Source organism: Pinus tabuliformis, chromosome 4_2 (assembly GCF_031772625.1).
Source record: "Pinus tabuliformis cultivar Carrire ecotype Pingquan chromosome 4_2, CPIR1, whole genome shotgun sequence".
In the NCBI taxonomy this organism is placed as follows: domain Eukaryota; kingdom Viridiplantae; phylum Streptophyta; class Pinopsida; order Pinales; family Pinaceae; genus Pinus; species Pinus tabuliformis.
Window position 1 is genome coordinate 174,658,506 of NC_142304.1, and position 19,978 is coordinate 174,678,483.

The 19,978-nt window shown below is 37.3% G+C and overlaps 1 protein-coding gene across 4 annotated transcripts in view; it reads left to right on the top strand.

The window, feature by feature from the left end:
- EMB2775 (ATPase family associated with various cellular activities (AAA)) overlaps positions 1-19,978 on the top strand; it is a 240,541-nt gene that overhangs the window by 129,267 nt on the left and 91,296 nt on the right. For all 4 annotated transcript variants that reach the window (XM_089428398.1, XM_089428397.1, XM_089428400.1 and 1 more), the window contains exons 8-10: positions 15,779-15,848; positions 16,016-16,090; positions 16,291-16,336. In XM_089428398.1, coding sequence (XP_089284524.1) covers positions 15,779-15,848; positions 16,016-16,090; positions 16,291-16,336 — 191 coding nt within the window. The remainder of the gene's footprint in view (positions 1-15,778; positions 15,849-16,015; positions 16,091-16,290; positions 16,337-19,978) is intronic.

The window sequence follows — 19,978 nt, forward strand, 5'->3', positions numbered from 1 at the left end:
CTTCTTAGTGGTTAACACAGTGACTTTGTAGTCGTAAGAGCCATAGTCGCTGTAGCGCCAAAGGCACTGATGGTTGTAACACAGGGGGAGGTATCGTTAATCAAGTTTTTGCTTGCTTCCTGATGACTTCCATCCCACAACCTACTTTGAACACTGTTTCTCAAAATAGTTAAGGGAAAAGTTCCATTTAAGTTAGGCATATAATCTAAAATTAACCAAGATCATATAGGTCAGTTAATCATATAAGCAACGGTTATCCATCTGGTTACTCATTGTTTTAAGATTCTGCCGACTCGGAATCGATTCAGCCGAGTTGGTCCGAGTCAAGGTCTCACCGGGTTGACTCGACTAGTGAATCGGTTCAACTGGCCGAGTTATTACCGAGCCAACCGAGTTGTCTAACAACTCGGCCGACTCCGTAATAACCTAGCCGGCTCGGCCGAGTCTGAGCCTACTCGGCCGGGTTGGATGACAGCGGCTCATGAATTAAAAAAAATGATTTTTATTTTTTTTGCTTTTGGGGGACTCCAAGGTTTTCACGATGATACTTTAATGGTTTTTTGTCCCTAAATAAGTTTATCTCGCTTGATCTTGAGAGGTTTGTTTAGGTGGTATCACATATGTAGTAGAGATTCTTTAAGGGATAGCTTCATTCTTCTTCAAAACCTTCCAATAGGTTCTTTGCCCCTTTCTTAAAGCAAACCTAATTTTGTGGCCCCAACCTTGGCCCTCCAAAGACGAGCATCGAGCCTTGTGTTGATTCCACGTGATGCTACACCCCTTGATGAGCCTCCAAATGCTAAAACATTACACTTAAAAGCTTGGACGTTGGACTATTTGATGGTATGCCCAAATGGACTGAAGATGCCCCCTGGCTGGCCTTGACCCTATTTTGGTGGATGGTGCCTTCTTCCAAAGCACAGATGAGGATGGTTATCATTGAGATGACTTAGGAGGGCTAGCACATCCCTCTTTGATTCCAATGCTTAGGGATGCCATGTCACTCACATGCTTGATAAGGGTGACATAGGGTCTCTCCTAGATGACATCATGGTAGAGGATGGACCTTTTGAAGATGTACACATGCACTTTGGGACTTTCTTGGAGTGAGGAACACTCTTGGACCCTTGTATTAGTTCCTTGATGACTTACAACCTATTTTGGAGGATAACGCCATTTCCAGCCTCCTTGGTTATGTGTTTTTGTTTTGATCTCTATCTCATCATCATGTATGTATTGGACAGTGCACTGGGTGCCATTTTGATATAATGGATATATTCATGAGCCTACTTTGATCATATGTTGTCTTCTATCTATATTCTAATGCTGTGTTTTTCGAAACATGAATGAAAATCTTTAAAATTATGTGTTTTTATAAAAAAAATAAATATTTAATGTATTTTTTACGACGACTGAGTCATTGAAATCGAGCCGACAGAGTCGATACTGAGTTGGAGTTGGAGTTTTAAAACATTGTGGTTACTTGGTCATAATTTATAATAAGCAAGAACTTTTGACTCTGTTGTTGCCACCTGTCACACACACCTAAGCTAGTGAGAAAAGCCCTTAACCCCATAAGGTGTGGTTGGTTGAAAAATCAAGAGATGAGGCTGTCACCTATTCCCAACTCTCTCTGTTTAAGCTCTCTTTTAGGTGAGCTAAGGGGGGTGTTCCCTAAATGAAAAGCTAAGTTAAAAGATGATGTGATGTTTCTAGGAGATGCTAAGGTTAATTTGGATTACTTGAGATTATGAGCAAATATGATGAGCAATATGAAATGAAATATACTTACATAACCATCAATACATAAATCAAAGTTAAGCATATAAGACCTGTGCTTTCAATATTGCTTCAAAATAAATAATGTTTATTCAAAATAAAATGAATGTGCTTCAAATTGAAACACTAGCAATCCTGTCAGGCAAACAAAAGATGTTAGCAAGATATCATATCAATGCAATATATAGAATATGGTTTCAAGAAATGCTTTCAAAATATATGATCATCTACAAATTCAAAGCATGCAAGGAAGCAATATGGAAATGACTTGCAAAGGAAACAAGTTAGAATTCTATTTGCAAAAATAAACGAGATGACACTTTTTTCCAGCTGGTTCACGGACCCTGGTCAGTTGATCCGCTACTCCAGGTTCGATAAATCTGGGTGGACCCCACCTGAAGGGGTCCACCCCTCGGTCACCACAGACCTAACCCCAAGAGCTTTCGGGTTTCGACCCTGTGACCTCCCATTGGCGAGGCCCCGACTTGACCGATTGAGCTAACCCTTGGGGCTAAACGAGATGACACTTGCTTAAATAAAGTATTCAATTCAAAACGTATTCATCAATAACAAGTACATGGATAATTTGCAAGTAAAATAGTAAAATGTGTTAGCATGAAGTGCACCTAAACTAAAGTTTGATGTAGTTATCTTGGTTATTTTTAATCTAAATGCCTAGTCTAGATGTGACCTTTCTTTCGACTATTTTGAAACAAGTTTGTTATGTGAGTTATGGAGGGGTCCAAAGAAAGACAACCGATGCTATATTAATGATACCTCCCTTGGATTACCCAACACACCTGATGCCTCCGATGCTGCAGAGATTGTGACTCTGACGACTGCAAGGTCACCGTGTTAACTACATAAGAGGATCTATGTCCCTCAAGTTGATGAAAGAAAGGGGTCCCTAAAACTGTCTTTCAACCAAGCTTATGCTTGGAGGTAATTTAAGTTAAGATGCAACTATACTAAAATGGTTAATATGGTATGCAAGTAAGCTTTCCAAATAGAGATTTGTAATGCTTTCAATACAATGGAAATAGTGCTCAAAGTAAATTGCAAATATAAACTCAATTGGAAAAGGAAATTAGCGTGCGCATGAATTAAGTAAGATTACTAAATGCTTTGCTTCAAGTAAATGAAAATGTGCTCAAAAGAAAAGATAACTTGGATAATTGCTCAAGATAATGCAAGATACATAAACTTCATGAACATGTAAGTTACTCAAAATGTTTGCTTTGATAAATGATAAACCAATAACCAACTAAAGCAATGAAGCTTGAAATTTGTATCCTTGTGAAATGAACAAATAATTTAAATAAATGAGCATGAAAACAATGAGCATATTGTGAGGCCAACATGAAGCAAATGGTTAAACTTTGCTACTTGAAACGAGCTGGATTGCATAAAATAAATTTCTTCCAAAAGTAAGATTTAGAATTGTACTTGAAAGATAACTTGAAATGGCAAAGCATGAAAATAAGTAACAAAAACAAAATTCAGAAAATTAGTTTGTGAAAGTGATGTTGTGTTAATTTTAAGGTATGCAAGATGAAAAACTAAGAAAACTAGCTCAAGATCAAACCACCCACATGTTTCTCTTTTTGCAAAAAGGAGAAAATGATGCCTTTGGTGAAAACCTCTGTTACACGGGAACCGCTCCCTAGAGGTGGGAAACCCGTTCCAGTGGTTTTCGCGCTCCCGGAAGCTTTGGAACTGTATGGGAACGTTCCCTTTTCTGTGGGAGTTGCAATGGGAGCTTGGGAAAGTTCCGGGAGCTTTGAAGACTGTTTTTTTTGGAGTTCCCGCGTTCCCTGGGGTTGGGGAATACAAAGCATGTAGACAAATATGTTGAATTGCCCACAAAACATGAGGCTTTGTTGAAACCTTCACAGGAAGAAAGGCCAACAACATCCTTAACACCGATATCCTTAATTGAGAAACTGGAGCAATCCCTTGATGGGTTATGGAAGCGTGTGACACCTCAATGTAAGGGCGATATCTGGGATGTCACGCTGATGAGTATCTATTTTTTTGTTTATGTATATGTATCGCAGAAGATTGTGTGCATATTGTATGTGACAGTCAATGCTTAACCATTAGAGTCGCTTTACTTTTTCTCATAAGAATAACTAGAGAAACATAGGTGAAATTGTTCCTTTGTATTTTCAAGGCAGATTGTTTCAAATATTGGTGATGTGTCAGAGAACTGATAATGAACTCGACATTTTAGTATTTTATATATATAAAAGGGAGAGACTCAGGAAGAGAGACAAACCGGAGGATATATTTATATATAAGAGAGATTATATATTTAAATTGATTTTAATATTTGAATGTTTTGATTTAATATTAATTTTGATTATTATTGTATAGTATATATATATATATATATATATATATATATATATATATATATATATTTATTATATAATATTACCGTTCTCGATTAGCCGTTTCCTGTAAATTTTGGGGAAACCTCTAGCCGTTCCCGACACCCGTACCCAAGTTCCCAACGTTTCCACATTCTAGAAACTCATGCAACATAGGTGAAAACCGAAGCTCCCACAAGAAAACTAAACTTTTATTAGATGTTACAAGATGTGGAACCCGCAAGAGGTCTCAAGTAAATCTTCAAGAGGAGTCTTTACAATTTAATGATGCTTCTCAAGCTCTAGATCTCCTTCTTGAAAGTTAAATTCAGTAAATGAAGTAAGTATATTGAGAAAGTTCTCAAGATTGAAGAAGTTAAGTGTCTTTTGATGCCCCAAGGCTTGAACTCCAAAGGTGAATTAAATGTTATACAAGGCAAGGAGATAATTCTCCTCAAATGCCCACGTTCTTGCCTAATAGTAGCCCTTCCTCTTTGTCCACGACCTCCTCAAAAAGCAACTTTGAAAGGGTTGAGAGGTCCTACAAGGAAAAGTGTTAGAGTTTGTGTGATCTTTTCTTGATGCTCTAATTACCAACACTCTACCTATGGGCCGCAGGATCAAGAAAGAAATTAGTGTAGAGTGAATATGGAAACAACTAAACAAAATACAAATAATATACAAGAAACCTAATCAAGTGATGTGAGTGAACCCCATCACTTGGTTTAGTTTAGAAAAAGTTCTCAAGTAGCCAAACTTAAATCAATGAAGCACTATTTTAAGAGATTTAAATCTTCAAATGGTTTGCTTGATACAAGCTATGCCCAAATGAATCCCTGTAATACACTTTTCCTAAGATGAACTAAGTGAATCCAAATAACAAATGAGAGTTCTTTTGAAGGTGCTCCAAGAGTGGGTTGGTCTTCCAAAGACTTCCCCTCATGCTTTATCCACCAAAAATTCTTCTACGATACTCAAATAAAACATTAGTTCATATAGATTTAGATAAACAAACAATGAATTGAGACTTCTAGAAATTTATTTGAAAATAAACTATAACTCTCAATATCTAGAGTCTACTTTCAAATCAAATGCTAACACAAGATAACTTTGCACTAACAAGTTTACAAGAATATATGGAAATAAAATGATTCAAAGCATAGAGAAGATTATACCAATAGCTCACAATGCACCATGCTTCAAAGGAAAAACACCCATGAATGGACCCCCAAAGTATTTTTACTGATATTTTTGAAAAATGTACAAAGTAGCAACGCTTCCACAAACACAATAGCTAGTAAACAATGGATACTTAAGTGAGAGCACAAAGCTCTTATTATATAGAAACTTGGGAGCCAATCCCAAGGAAAATGGTGACAATCCCAAAGCAAATGGGTGACAATCCCAAAGCACATTCATGCAAATTCGAATTTCCCAAGTGGCATCAAGAATCTCTCAAGCAAAATCGAATTCCATGATGAAATGACAAGTGTATATGGGTGGGAACCAATGTGGGGACAATTTCCCATAAAAATCTTTGCCAAATATTCTCCCAAATCCTCCCAAATGTGCATTAATTCCAGAAATCCGAATTTCTCAGTCAAAAGCTGTTGCATTTATGTCAAGAAATCCAATTTCTTTGAGTGGGCCATGTATTTATGATGCAAGGTGCCGAATCATCCTCCAACTTGCCCTTTGACTCGCTCCTTTGACGTGAGATAATTTCCACGCCATTTCCATGTCATTTTGTCGCATGGAACAATTTATCTCTCTCCATTTAATTTATTTCTGGTTTAATTTATTACAAGATTTTCCACTAAACTTAGGAAAAATGCGTTTTGAGAGTCTAGAACACATTTTAAACCCCTCATAGTGTGTCATAGTAGAAAGTTGAGGGTGAGAGGTGTAATTTTTATTACTCATACCCCATACAACTTCTCTAGACATCACTTATTACATTTCATATACAAATTTTATTCCAATTTCTGCCCTACGAGAAATTTTAACAATTAAAAGATGACCCCCTAGACCTAATCAAATTCCACGATCTTTTTGTGTGATCTGTTATGGTAAATATACAATGACCCTAGACACTAGGACTCACCCAAGGCCTGACCATCAAGCCATACTCCGACTTTGGGGTTATGGTTGGAGAAAAAAACTCAATTAATTATTAAGTCCTCATAAGGAGATGATAATTAACCAAGTGAAAAAAACCTTTCAGAGTAATACTCACTTGATGATAAGGTCCTAGGCCACTTAGACCTGTTACATGACTCGACTCATACTAGTATCAGTTTTACAATGTCTTCATAGGGATTGTGGAATTTGAGTACAACATAAAATGATGAGAAGAAGAAGTAGAGTTGAAAAACTTTGGTGATATGATGATCTCGGATGGTACAAGCAACCTTTGGTACATCCTTGGGCATGGAATCTTGAAAAAATCTTTAGGTGCCACTCCAGTGGTCAACGGACTCCATAAGGCATTGTTCTCAATTCTAAATCTATTCGAATCCTTAATCTTGCTAAATTTTCACCAAGTAGCTAGGCCACTCCACTGTGTATCCCGGGCAAGTTTGTTCCCAACTTGCTTTCCATCATCTCACTTCCATAGGGACCACTCCCCACAGCTTGCTGTTGGGAGATAGCTAGAACAGAGTGGGCGAGGATTAGAGTGAAAACCCCCTCCCTGAGCTGTTGTTGCGGTGCTTGTACAATCCGAGTGACAACAGAGACCTTCAACAGAGACGCACATGTCTGCAAGTTGAAAAGAGTGCTTTATGGGCTCAAGCAAGCATTGAGGGCATGGTATGCCTAGATAGACATCTACCTTCTCGGTTTAGGATTCACCAAGAGTGAAGCTGACCCTTAACTTGTACTATATTGTGGTTGAGGGCCAACCTCTCATTCTTGTGTTATATGTTGATGATTTGATATTGATAGGGGACCAAGAGCTCATCCGCGACTGTAAGAGAGACCTTGTAGAAATGTTTAAGATGAAGGATATAGGGCTTATGCACTATTTTCTTGGATTGGAGGTTTGGCAAGGGTGATTGACAAATATTCTTGGGACAGGGCAGATACTCGCAGAAGATTCTCAAGAGGTTCCACATGCAAGATTGAAGGTCCATGACCACACCTCTACTCACATATTGGAGGAAGGTATACACTACTAGAGGTGAGTGAGTGGATACGACTTTATATAGGCAACTCATAGGGTCGTTGATCTATCTTGTGAACACAATACCAAACATTTGCTTTGCAGTTAACCAGTTGAGCTAGTTCATGGTTGAGCTGACCAAAGTGCATTAGGTTACTGCTAAGCACGTGTTGAGGTATTTCAGGGGCATAACAAATCATGGGTTGTTTTACAGGTAGGTTGATGGAGTGAGTATTCAGGGATTCATAGATGCATATTGGGCAGGGGGTTCAACAGACAAGAAGCACACTTTAGGTTGTGCTTTCAGTGTTGGGTCACCAGTTGTTTCTTGGTTTAGCAGGAAGCAGAGGTCAATGGCACTGAGCTCAACTGAGGTTGAGTATATGGCTGCCAACTTGGCAACTTGTGAGGCTATTTGGTCGAGGAAGCTACTTGTTGGGTTGTTCAGTCAAAGGTTGGAGCCCTGAGTCATAAACTATGATAATCAGAGCTACATCGAGCTCTTTGAAAATTTAGTGTTTCATGAGCACTCCAAGCACATTGAGATCAGGTACCACCATATCAGAGATTGTGTTTAGAGGGGTAAAGTCAGACTTCGATACGTACCTGCTAGAAAATTAGAAAGGCAGAAAATATTTTCTTATACTTGATAATTACTTGTGATATTCTTGATTTCTTATTACGTATTTTTATATCTTCTTTCCTTTAGTTCATCAAACAATTACCAAAGGAATAGCACATGCATCAATGAACACTGGATATAGGCACACATCCAGGGCAAAACCCCTCTCTAAGGGAAAACTCAGTCAGTAATTCTTCCTTCAATAGTTTTCCTGAAATATTCCAAGAATTTAGACCTTGACACAATCTTTCGTCCACACCAAGTCAACCTTCTTCTATGATTGCAGATGATCCTACTTGACCTGGCAGCAGCAACAACAGTAGCAACACTTTCTTGGACCAACAACTTCGACCTTGCTTTGGAGACTTCGATCTTCATTGAAAGACTTCATCTTCACTTAGAGACTTTGATCTTGGCCCAATACAACTTCTTGAGGTGGCGACATCCAATAATAGCAACTTCGACCTATACTTGATTTGGTAGCAGTGACATGCAACAACTAGCTACGACATCAACAAGAGAACTTCGATCTTCCAAACTAGGGCATGAGAGAGAGAGAGAGATAGATGCACCAAAACTTCGATTTTCCTTCCTTCCTTCTCCTAGACCAAACTCACACTTCTTTTGCTTCCTTCCTCTATTTCATACTTTTTCCTAGCTTTAAGGAGATATCGAACTTGCATGAGTTGATCGTCCTCCAAATGGAAGTCAAATTGCTTCATTTATAGCCTTTAGGTGAGGTCGAATTAGTGTTTTACAAGCCGGCTGTTTCGAATCCGACTCGGCCGTTTCGAACCGGTTCATTACCTGCTGGAGTGACTCGGCCAAGTAACCGGCCCGGTGGACAGAGTCACACATGACTCGGCCGAGTCATCCAATGACTCGGCCGAGTCATGTGTGACTCGGTCAACCCGGCTGGGTCTGATATGACTCGGTCGAGTCACAAGGGGACGGCTACAGGGTCTTGGTCTAGGAATTTTTAGCTTTGTTCCAGGGTATAATTAGGTTCCATTGCTCCTATACCTCACTGTTTCGCTGTGTTTCCTTGCTGAAGTGTTCTTCCAAGTGAAATTTTCCTTTTGTATTCACTGAGTACTCATATTTTAAGACTCTTCTGATCATACTTTTGTCATTTACTAGCAATAACTAAATTTTCTGGGTTTGATATGAGATGTATGAGTCTGTTTGAGAAATCTATTCATATATGTGGAACATTTTATAAACTGTCCTGAGAACAGAATTCATAAAAATCACCTACAGCCTACAGGACATTGTCTTCTAATTGTTTGCTTAAATCTCCCAAAGGAAGCATACCAGAGATATTCTACTTGGGAATCTTACAGTGGTATTCAGAAGCCTTCCTTTAAATCACTGTGTTATATATCTGAAGCATTTTGATGGCTGCTCCTTTGGTTCTAAGGGAATTTTTGGGCTACGTGTATAGGTCTATTTGCTATTACAGGACCACATTCAAATACAGTCTATGAGGCCGATTTTATATGTAGTCTTTGGGATGGAAATTCTCCCCATATGCATCGCCATACCTCAGATCAGCTGCTTCAGGAAAGGCTGCAACTCTGTACTTGTATAGATAAAGGAGCCAAATAGCCTATCTTGGATCCAGATCAGCCCTGTGCAGTGTGGAGTCTGGACCAGAGAAGGGCAGTTTCTTATATGCCTGGGTTAGCCGCAGTGGAATGGAGGTGTTTTAGGTTGGAATCTGGATGAGTGAGACAATAACAAATAGTATGCAGCCCTAAACAGACTGTGGGTATCTTCTGTTGACAATGTGCTGAGCCACTTTCATGTCTAAGGTTGGACTTTCAATGTCACAGAGATGCTCGCACATGGAATTGTGATCAATATACTTCAAAATTCAAATAATACTCAGAGAAGGAGGCTTCGATTTTTAAGAAGCTCGAACCAAACTAAAAGACTTAGGTCTTCAATAGTATTAACTTATTAAGCCTTTCAAACTCAAAGGAACTTGGACAGGCCTACACACTTAATTTAACTGGTATTGTAGCATAATACTGTCTCGGCCTCAATTATTTTTCTATGATACCTTCCACCACAGAGGCATGTGAGGCTTGAGCTCCTTACACAATTAAGACTCAGAAGTAAGCAAGGGATTAAAGTGTTATTGTCACAGTCATGTTTTTGAGATTCAAAATTGGAGTTTAGGCTTGCAATTCCTATGCCAACTGTGTTAGGAGAGTATTAATGTAGAGTGAATCCCATCAATGGATATGCTGTCATAGCATGATAGCTGCAGATATCACATAGATAGGATATCACATAGATAGGAATGGTTTTCTTTAAAATTATGTTTTTTTATTAAAAAAATAAATATTTAATGTATTTTTTACAACGACCGAGTCATTGAAATCGAGCCGGCGGAGTCATTACCGTTTCGGAGTCGGAGTCGGAGTCGATCCTCGGCCGAGTCGGAGTCGGAGTCGATCCTCGGCCGAGTCGGAGTCTTAAAACATTGGGTCGAATAGCCTTCCTTGAGGCCGACTTGGTGTGGAGTTAACATAATTCATATTTGTCTCAATACTTAACCTTTTTACATGATTCAAAAGCCCAAGAAGGGTCTCTTTAAAAGTACAATGACTCTATTGACTCAGAATAAATCCGAGAAGTCTTCAATGGGGACTTTGACCTAAAACATGATGATCCAAGCATGAAACCCATGCTTTAATAAGTCATAAGTCATAATAATAATAATAATAAGTCTTTTCTTTATTCTTTTGTCAAGTTATTACATGATGACTAAATTACATTAATGAAGACCGAACCTAGTTACATTTTCCAACAGTACCCACATAGGAGCAGACAACAGATATCTTGACCAAGGCATTGGAAAGAGGCAGATTTGTCTACTTCAGAGATAAATTGGGTGTAGTACAAAACGCCTTCCCCTCTAAGAGGGAGTGTTAATTGAAGTTAGAGATGGAAGGGTTCTGCTAAATTTAGAAGTGCACTAAATTTGGTGGAAGGCCCCACAAGTAAAGTTAAGGCGTAGTTATATCTTCTCTTAGTTTTGACTTAGGAAATTTCTCTAATTTTCCTATAGTAAAAAATAGTAAATCGAACTTAGCCATGCATGGAGATTCAATCTCAATTCGACTTGAGTTTATTAAGGTAGTTTGACTTGAGTTTAAGGAGGCAGTTTGACTTGAGATCAAGGAGCCAGTTCGACTTGACTTCAAGTAGCCAGTTCAACTGGAGTCAAGGAGCAATTTTGCCTGAGTTGAGAAGCTAGTTCGATGCTATAAAGAAGAAGGGCGCAGACTTGGTAAATCACGTGATTATGCACTAGAGAAATTTGTGTGTGCGGGCTTAGCAAGGATATTTCAAGATCAACATGTGAGGGCAGAGAGAGAGGCCAAATTGCCTCAAGAGATTTCTACAGCCAGAATGCATTAATTCAGGGCCGAGTTGACTGGTGTAGGAGGCAGTCTTAGCTTGTACAATTTGTACAGCTGCGCATGGGAGATGCCGAGTTGATCAAGGGTGTGCAGATTTGTGTGTTGAGAACAGAGAATTGGAAGGGAATTTTTCCCAGTATTTTGCATTCAATTTCTGAGACTTTGCTTAGCAGATTAATAACACACACAAGTTGGCAGGTTTTCCCTAGTTGGCATTTCCTAGGTATTTCTGGTGTATTGTTTCTTGTGTGCTTGTGTCTTTGTGATTTTATTTTCCCCTGCTATTATTTTGTTAGAATACTGAGCATATTTATGAAGTTGATTTTGCAATTCAGATTTCAGTTCTTGCATCTCAGAATACTTGTTAAATTAGCAGCTGAGTAGTTGCAAATGAACAATCTGTTGCTATTATATTTCTGCTGTTAATGAATGTAGCTTTCAGATCTGCATTTTTGGTTAGATCATGCCCTAAGGGCTGTTGTTTTGGTCCAGTGTTGAGTATCTTTTGGTGTTTATCTACTGGAACTTGTTTAGGCTAATGGTGGAGAGATTTGAGATGTTTGCAGGTGTATATTTGAATATTTCAGTTTGACACTAAGATTGAAAATTCTATGTGATAAATCTGTAAACTCACTGAAGTGAAGTGGAATATTTGAATTGGGAAAGTGCATATTTCTTGTTCACGAAATTACTACATTGGGAAAGCACCCTACCTCCTGAGTTGTGGACCCAAATCTTATTTGAGTTTTGTCTTGGTTTCATTCAATTCTTTCACTGCCTAGTGAATCTTAGGATGTTACCATCATTGGTTTGAATTTTGACTTAATTCAACAATTGATCTAAAGGTTTTTTGCTAGTGGCATCACTTGAGGCTTCTTTTTGCATGTGGAACTAGGGTTTTTGATCATCTTTTTTTCTAGGGTTTCCAAACGTTTAATTCTGATCATCCTTTCTCTTAGGTTTTCTTGTGTTTCTCCTAGCTTTAAACCCTTCTTCAAGGCCAAAACACTTTTTCCCGTGTTTAAAGTTTAAACCCTCCTTCAAGGCCAACACGCTTTCTCTAGGGTTTCCTATGGTTTAAACCCTCCTTCAAGGCTAATGCACTTTTTCTAGGGTTTATTAGTGTTTAAACCCTTCTTAAAAGCCAACACTAGGGTTTCTTAGAGTTTAAACGTTCCTTTAAGGGCAACACTTTCTTCCATCTTATACAACAAAAGGTGGCTGTGCATTTCGTTTTTTGGAGGAAGTTGGTATTTATCTTTCTTTTGGGCCACTATCAAGGAAACTTCTTATGATTTTATGGAGGCTTCCCTTTTCTGCTATTATTGAACCTGATGGACTCATCTTTGAGCGCACCTTTGGTTGTGCACTTTGTTACCACGATATCTGTTATTCATGAAAATGTAAAGTCATAAAAGCACCCGGGTGATAGCTTTATGTAACTAAGAAGGAAGGCCATTGTCACCTCACCAACCTTCTACACTTTGGGCCAGCTCTCCTCTGGCTCAATGGGGGCTTCCCTTAATAGGATTGCTGGAATTCTAGGCTATGGAGTACAAAGGTGATATGAAGAGTAAATTCCATCCAAACACGTTCGTAAAAATTAAGAACGTAAAGTGGATGGTGGATTGAAAATTAATGTTTTATCCATTGTGCACATGAGGTCATAACAAAGCTCAAATGGGAGGCAATCCTAAAGATGGAAAAACGAACACATGGCTGAAATGTACAAGTTGGATGAAATCCATCCTTGCTGTCTTAAATTACAGAAATATATTCAATGATAGTACTAGAGTAGATACCATTGAACACTCCTGGAAATTACAACTATCAGGAACAATGTCAAAGTGCATTCATCCTAAAGTAGAGAAAAAAATGCAAGCATGAGCACTACTCCATTGAGAACCTAAAAGGAAAATGGAAGGAGTATACCATGTTCTTACTCTTTGAGCATATGTCTAAATATTTCAGCAAATAAAATTAATAGCAATAAAAATTTAAAGAATTTCCTCACTCATAAGATAGTTGTGTAGATCTTCCAAGCACATCTAAGATATTGCATTAAGTTCCAAGGGAGGGAATTCTTCCAAATCCCACCATTGCTAAGTGAGCAAATCCTTGTATAGATTTTACCTCAACTCTCTTTTACATTAATTAGTATTTTCCTTGTTTTATTTCCAAGGAAAATTAATATTATTTACAATAATCTCTAAGTAGGTGAACCAAGACTAAAATGCCCACAAAAAATGCATAAATAGAATATGCGAGATGAATGTAGTGCCACATGTCATCTTCTTCAATCTTATATCTCATAAAAGATGTAATCTATGTTCCATTTGTCCTCCTCATGAGCAAGGGCACTCCACAAGAAATAACAACCTCAAAATATAGTAATATAATACTAAGTCAAAGAGGTAGGGTGAATTTGAAAGTAGTTGTATGAAAGCCAAGTGTAAGAGCCTAATGATGATGGTGCTCTCCGAGGTAAGTGTGCTCAAGTGTCATGAAATGGGTGCTCCTCTAAAAATCCTTTGACTAAGAAAAATATAATATATGTTCTATAGTAGATGCACCCTTGTTTCTTGTGCCTTGTGGACCTTTTTGATTAGGATAACACAATAAAATATTCTTTTAACAAGTGCACCCTAGGGAAGAGTGTCATGTGTCCACATAACAACCACTACCAAAATTAAATACATGGATGAATTTTCCCTTGAAGAGAGATAGTAATCTACCCTTGAAATGAGTGCACTCTTAACCATTGCTGACCAAGTCAACCATGAAGAAACCACCATATAAAGTGTACCCTAGTTAGTTGTGCAAATAGGTCCACCTTAAAATCATCTTATCTCCTCAAATATTGTGCAAGTGGACGTCCTTTGATCAAGCCAGCCTAGTTACAAATCACTTCCAATAGTTAAAAAGTCACTTCCAAGTGTATGTACTATGCATGGTGTGAACCTAATTACAAGTCATTTCCAAATGTTTGCATGGTGTAAACAAGTCTAGGCAATGTGCATGTGGGACCTCATAGAAAAGCACACCATCTAATGGTTTAGGGGAGAGTGCATGTATGTGAATAGTTTAGTGGATGAGGTGGATAGTTGGATGAATAGGTGGTCAAGTCCTCACTTGCATGCATAGCTAGCCCTTTAGTCAAATCAAAGCTCAACAACCTCCTCAAAACATGTGCCAAAGGATAAGGATGCAATGTGGGTAACCTCTACGTGAAAACTTTTCTCCCCATTGATCAGCGAACTGGCCAATAGCCCTATGATGAGCCACATATAGCTTTACTTCGGAGCTCTCCACCTATGCTTCGGTCAATGCTCTCTCCCATCTATCATACTTCATGAAGGAAGGCGGTTCATCCATTAGAATGTACACTAACCATTTTTGTAATCATGTGCTTTCATTTAATGTTTGAAGCATACTAATATGAATCACAAGCCAAGCTGGAATGATTGATCACTCTTGATTGTACGCTTGTTCCCATACTTCACCTGGCAGATTATCCTTTGACCTCCCCTAAGGCCCTGTTCTTCCACTGTTAGGAGGGGCACTAATAGGAGGCATTGGTTGATACAACATACCCAAAGTAATCCATACTTCCACTTTCTATTTCTCCCTTATATTCACTTCTATTCTTTGGGTTGATTGTCATTGGTTGCTGGGATTGGCACCCTATATCTGCATCTATAAGTCAGCCCCCCTAAACTTTGCCCTAAGAGGTTGGTGCAACTTGAAGAAAGATAAAAGCATATGAAGCCACAAATGAAAGAAAATGAAAACTGCAAAAGATGGTTGGGACATATATAAGCGTGTGGGCAGAAGCCTAGCATGAGCTCTATCCTATCATTAGTCATCACCTAGTTCCTAAACATTTCATGCTCTATTTAAGTAAGGGAACTTTTGGATGTCGCAACCCATAAGAGCAATAAATTGCTCCATATTTAAGGGGTATTGGAAAAGCATAAAAGCACGTTGGTGACCTAACCTATGCAAGAATGACAAATCATTAAAGTAGAAGGTGCACCAAAGGGGTGGAAAAAGCAGGCTGAGGAAAGAGGTTAAAGAGTGAATCCATTGTTAGTTATGATCTTGAAAATGACAATGCAATGAAGCTAATTAGGAAATAACGTGTGCACATGATTTAAATAAATCAGAGAGAAGAGAAAAGCATTCACAACAACATCCATGAGAACACATGAATCATCATTGAAGCCTTATTGTACTCATAGTCTATTATGCTATATGGTAAATGTTTTTGGTTTCTCTTTTTTTTTTTTAAATATTTGTACCATATTTAATATTACGACATGGAGGGAAGCCAATAAATATTTTGTAAGTTATCGAAAGATACCTATAACTTCTGACTAAAAAAATGATTTCTTTTTTGCTTTTGTAGGCTTTATATGGTACGGGGAAAGATTTATGAATTACTTGTGAATTGCATTCCTCCAGTAGTGGTTCTCAAGGTGTGTTTTGAAATTCACCAGATGTTGGTTGGGTTATTATCCAAACTATGTTTCTTTCTCGTTCTTCTAGATATTGGGGCCAAGCTTGGTGCTTGTTTTAGTGCGTCATGATACTTTGAGACATTAATTTTTGCTCTTCTTATTTGTTTTATCAAATTGTCATACAGAGATTGTTGTTTGAATTGATGAAGAAATTGGACTCTGAATTGAAACATGAAGTTTGCCACTGGGCTGCTTATTATGTAAGTCATCATATTCTTCAGAATGTGGGCTGTCAATTTCTTCACGAAGTCCATTCTTTCCTTTTTATATTCCTGTTGCATCCTTCTTGGTCTTGCAGGTCAGCACTGATGATACTTGCCTTTGATAGTTAATGTTAATGTTCAAAGTTTCTTTCATGTAGGATTGAATATTTTCTATCATGTTTGACTTTCTGTTGCAGGAACATAGGATGCGTCTTGGACAGAAGGCAATATTTCACCTGGAAGGTACTCGATTCTTTGAATATACTACTTGATTGCTTATGGTGCAAGGGTAGTTTCCCAAAACATCACCATATACAATTTCGTTTTCATTTTTGTATTTTTATGTAGTATTTGTTTCCTGAGTCTTTTGAATTACCTACATGCCTAGCAATTACATATATACTTCTTTTCCTTGCCTTGATTTCAGAGCTTAATTGAAAATTCACTAACCATAGAAAATTATTTTGTGTTGGAACTTTTCACTCGGATCATGACTAGGTCACTGTGTGATACCTAAATTTCAACATGCAATTTATTTTTGTCTTGTGAAAATACTTTTCTATGAAGGGTATGGTTAGCAATGCTTTTTTTTGAGTTACTTATTTACAAAGTATCTTCATGTTATTTGAGATGCGATGTTGCTTTCTCTATTTGATCTTGACAACACAAATCTGAACTATTCCAGGGGGCCTTTGCAAGGGAGATTTGTTTATTTGTTTTCTTTTAATTTGCTTTTCTCTATTGTATATCACTCTTCCAATATATATTTGTTGTAGAGAAAAATGGTGTGGATACATTGTTTATGTTAGATGCTCAATAAACTTCTGTTTTCTGTTAAAACTATGATTAATCTAATTGGAAAAGTTAGATGTGACTATGAAAAAATTTGTGCGGAACTCTATTTCATGGATACACATACAACAATCCATTTACACCACAGGCGTACAGAGAGGAATGGTTTGATCCTAGTTGATTTCATAATAACAAAAATGCTAATCCAAAATCCCAAAAGAAGATCACCAAAGAGAATGTAATCTGCCTAAGAATTAGGAGTTATCAAACATTTATAAATACCTTAATTGAGGATTATATTATGTCATGGATTGTGTTCATTTGGATGTAGGGAATCCTTTGCTTCTTACTAGCTATTTTGGCTGATCCTGTTTACCCAACATCCAATCTCTTTTGTCTGCTTTTGTCACTTGACTACACATAGTACAATGCTTGAGCTATGGAATTACCTCTGTATTAAGTTTGATGGTAATGCCATTATTGGACACACCGACATGCATTGTTATGTTCCAAATTTTTAAAAGCAAAATAATAAACCACAATACAGACTTTGTAACTAAAATATGATTGTGGGCACAATTCCCAAAGATATAATTAAGACGAGTGACACAATAACTCCTTATAGATTAGGAGAACCTCCTACAAATCGCCTTAATAAATTTATATATCCAAATCATATTTTCATGTTCGTAATAATGACTATGTTGACCCCCATATACACATATGCACACTTATTGCACATGTGGGCCCCTATTAGGTCGAGCCCTATTACATATACATTTAACTCCATACATACCTCCATAGTGTCATAACATAGCAATCCCCTTAAAATAACATTGTTTAGAAAGTTTTGTTGTTAAGGGTTTTACATGTGATGAAACCAAGTAATAAGATTACCTTATATTCCCTTTCTTTTGCTATCACTAATGACGATCCATCAATCTAGTTTCAATTTTTATTTATTTTTGGTTTCAATCCCCAATAGCTTATTGTTGCCTAAGTTTCTTTCCTTTGATTTCATGTGTTTGTTATAACTTCTCCAATTTGTTATAGTTGTTGTTCTTTGATAATATCTTGTCAAATAACGGTTTTTTCAATCCCTCATTCCATGAATATCATTGTTTTGGCTATCTTCTTCTTTAGTAATGTTGATGTTGATCTTCTTGTCTTTCTTGCCAACTTTCTCAATAATGAGGGTGTTGATATGGTTCCATCTTTGATGATTTTCCTTTATCTCTCACCCCATTGTCTTCTATGTTCTTTTCTAGTACAATGACTTTCTCTATCCACTGTGCTTCATCTTCAATACTTCTTGCTTTAGAGATAATTGCATTATTACCTTTACATTCTCAAGTTCGATCTCAACTTCTTCAAGTATCTTTTGATGACCCTCTCCTTTTGAAGTTGAATGGTGATATGCTCCACCAATTTATTTCTCTCTTCTTGAATTCTTGCTTGTATTTCTTCTTTGATCTAATCAACATTTAGGATTTTTTCAACAATTTTATTCATTTCTTCATTTATGATCTTTGATTCTACCTCTTGTAGGTGCCTTATCACATTCTTAATTTCATTGGGTAGTTTGTGATTATGCCTGAATGATTTTTACATCTTTTTTTTTGACTCATCTTTATCCTTTTTGCATTTTCTTTGTTTGAAGTTCTTTTAACCTCCTTAATGGATTCTTCATTAGGGGATTGCGTCGTGGACTCCTCATCACCCTTCTTCATAAGCTTCTCTTTCATTTCATATTTCATTTTCGTCATATCCTCCATTTCTGAGTCCTTGACCCATCCTCTTGTGAATTTTTTTTCAAATTCTTCCCATGTGGAGTGTATTCTGGATCTCTATCAAGTCTCATCTACCACTCTCTAGATTCATCATCCAAATAAATACATGAACCAATGGCACTATTGAATTTTTCCTTTGTAATATTCAACCATTCCATAGAATCAAATGCCATCGTTAGTTTTAGAAAATATTGCATTTATTGTTTTTGTCTTAAACACTTGGGGCATTATCAAGAATCCATAATTCCAAATCCGCCAATATCAAAATAAATGTTTCAAATTGTCCAATTCCTTCTACATATCTACTCCTCTATTTCCTTTTCCAATGACTTTTCAATTGATTCAATTGGACTTGCCACTCATAAGTTATTCTAATTATAATTTAACATAACTTTTAATCCTTGATTTGGGGATTGTCATTAAGGTTTTCACTTGATTGTTCTCATGAATAATTGAAGCAAAGGAAGAGATCAACTTAGCGATCCCTAGATCCTCATGAAACTCTACATGTTGGTAATTGATGCTCATCCATTGCAAGACATACATCCAAATTCAGCTCTCATGGATGATTTTTTTTTAGAATATAAGGATTACTATGCAATAAAGTCACTTAATGACTTTAGGTTAGGCTCATGTTCACTTTTTTTGTGTAAATAAATTCGTCCTACATTCATAAGTGGAAATGATTTGCTTCGTGAACAATGATATATAAGGAGCTAAACTCCATTGTAATAAGTGCATCAATTATTCATAATATCAACGAGTGTTATTGTGTAATCTCTATCACATGCTTGATGATTAACCCTATCTAGGGTTTCTAGCTTGTGTAACATGGTATTATAGCAGGATGTCGTATGGAGAGTCTTGAGCCTTTGAAAGACAAGTTTTCCACTGTTGCGAATTCATTGCCACTTGGGAAGAGAATTGACATAAGTGGAAGTAGATAGATCAACATGAGAGATAGAGAAATCATATTGAGAACCTAGTTTCCATTTGAAGGAGTTTGAAGCTGTGGTTATCTGTCCATATGAGCAACCACCATTTTCCACTTGCATATGCTGTTGCTTCAAGCTTAATGCCCATAGTTGGATTGAGTCATCATTTCATAAGGAGGGTTTCCATTTGTTCAGTCTACCTTTTCTAAGTTTGATCACCAAGGGAAATGATCCACATGTGAAGTTGTGAATGAGCTGCCAAATGGATTTCTAACACTTCAACTGTCATATAGAATTTGTATAGCCACTATACACAAATCATGATGCCATATGGATTTTGAATATATAGCAGTCAATCGTCGTATGGA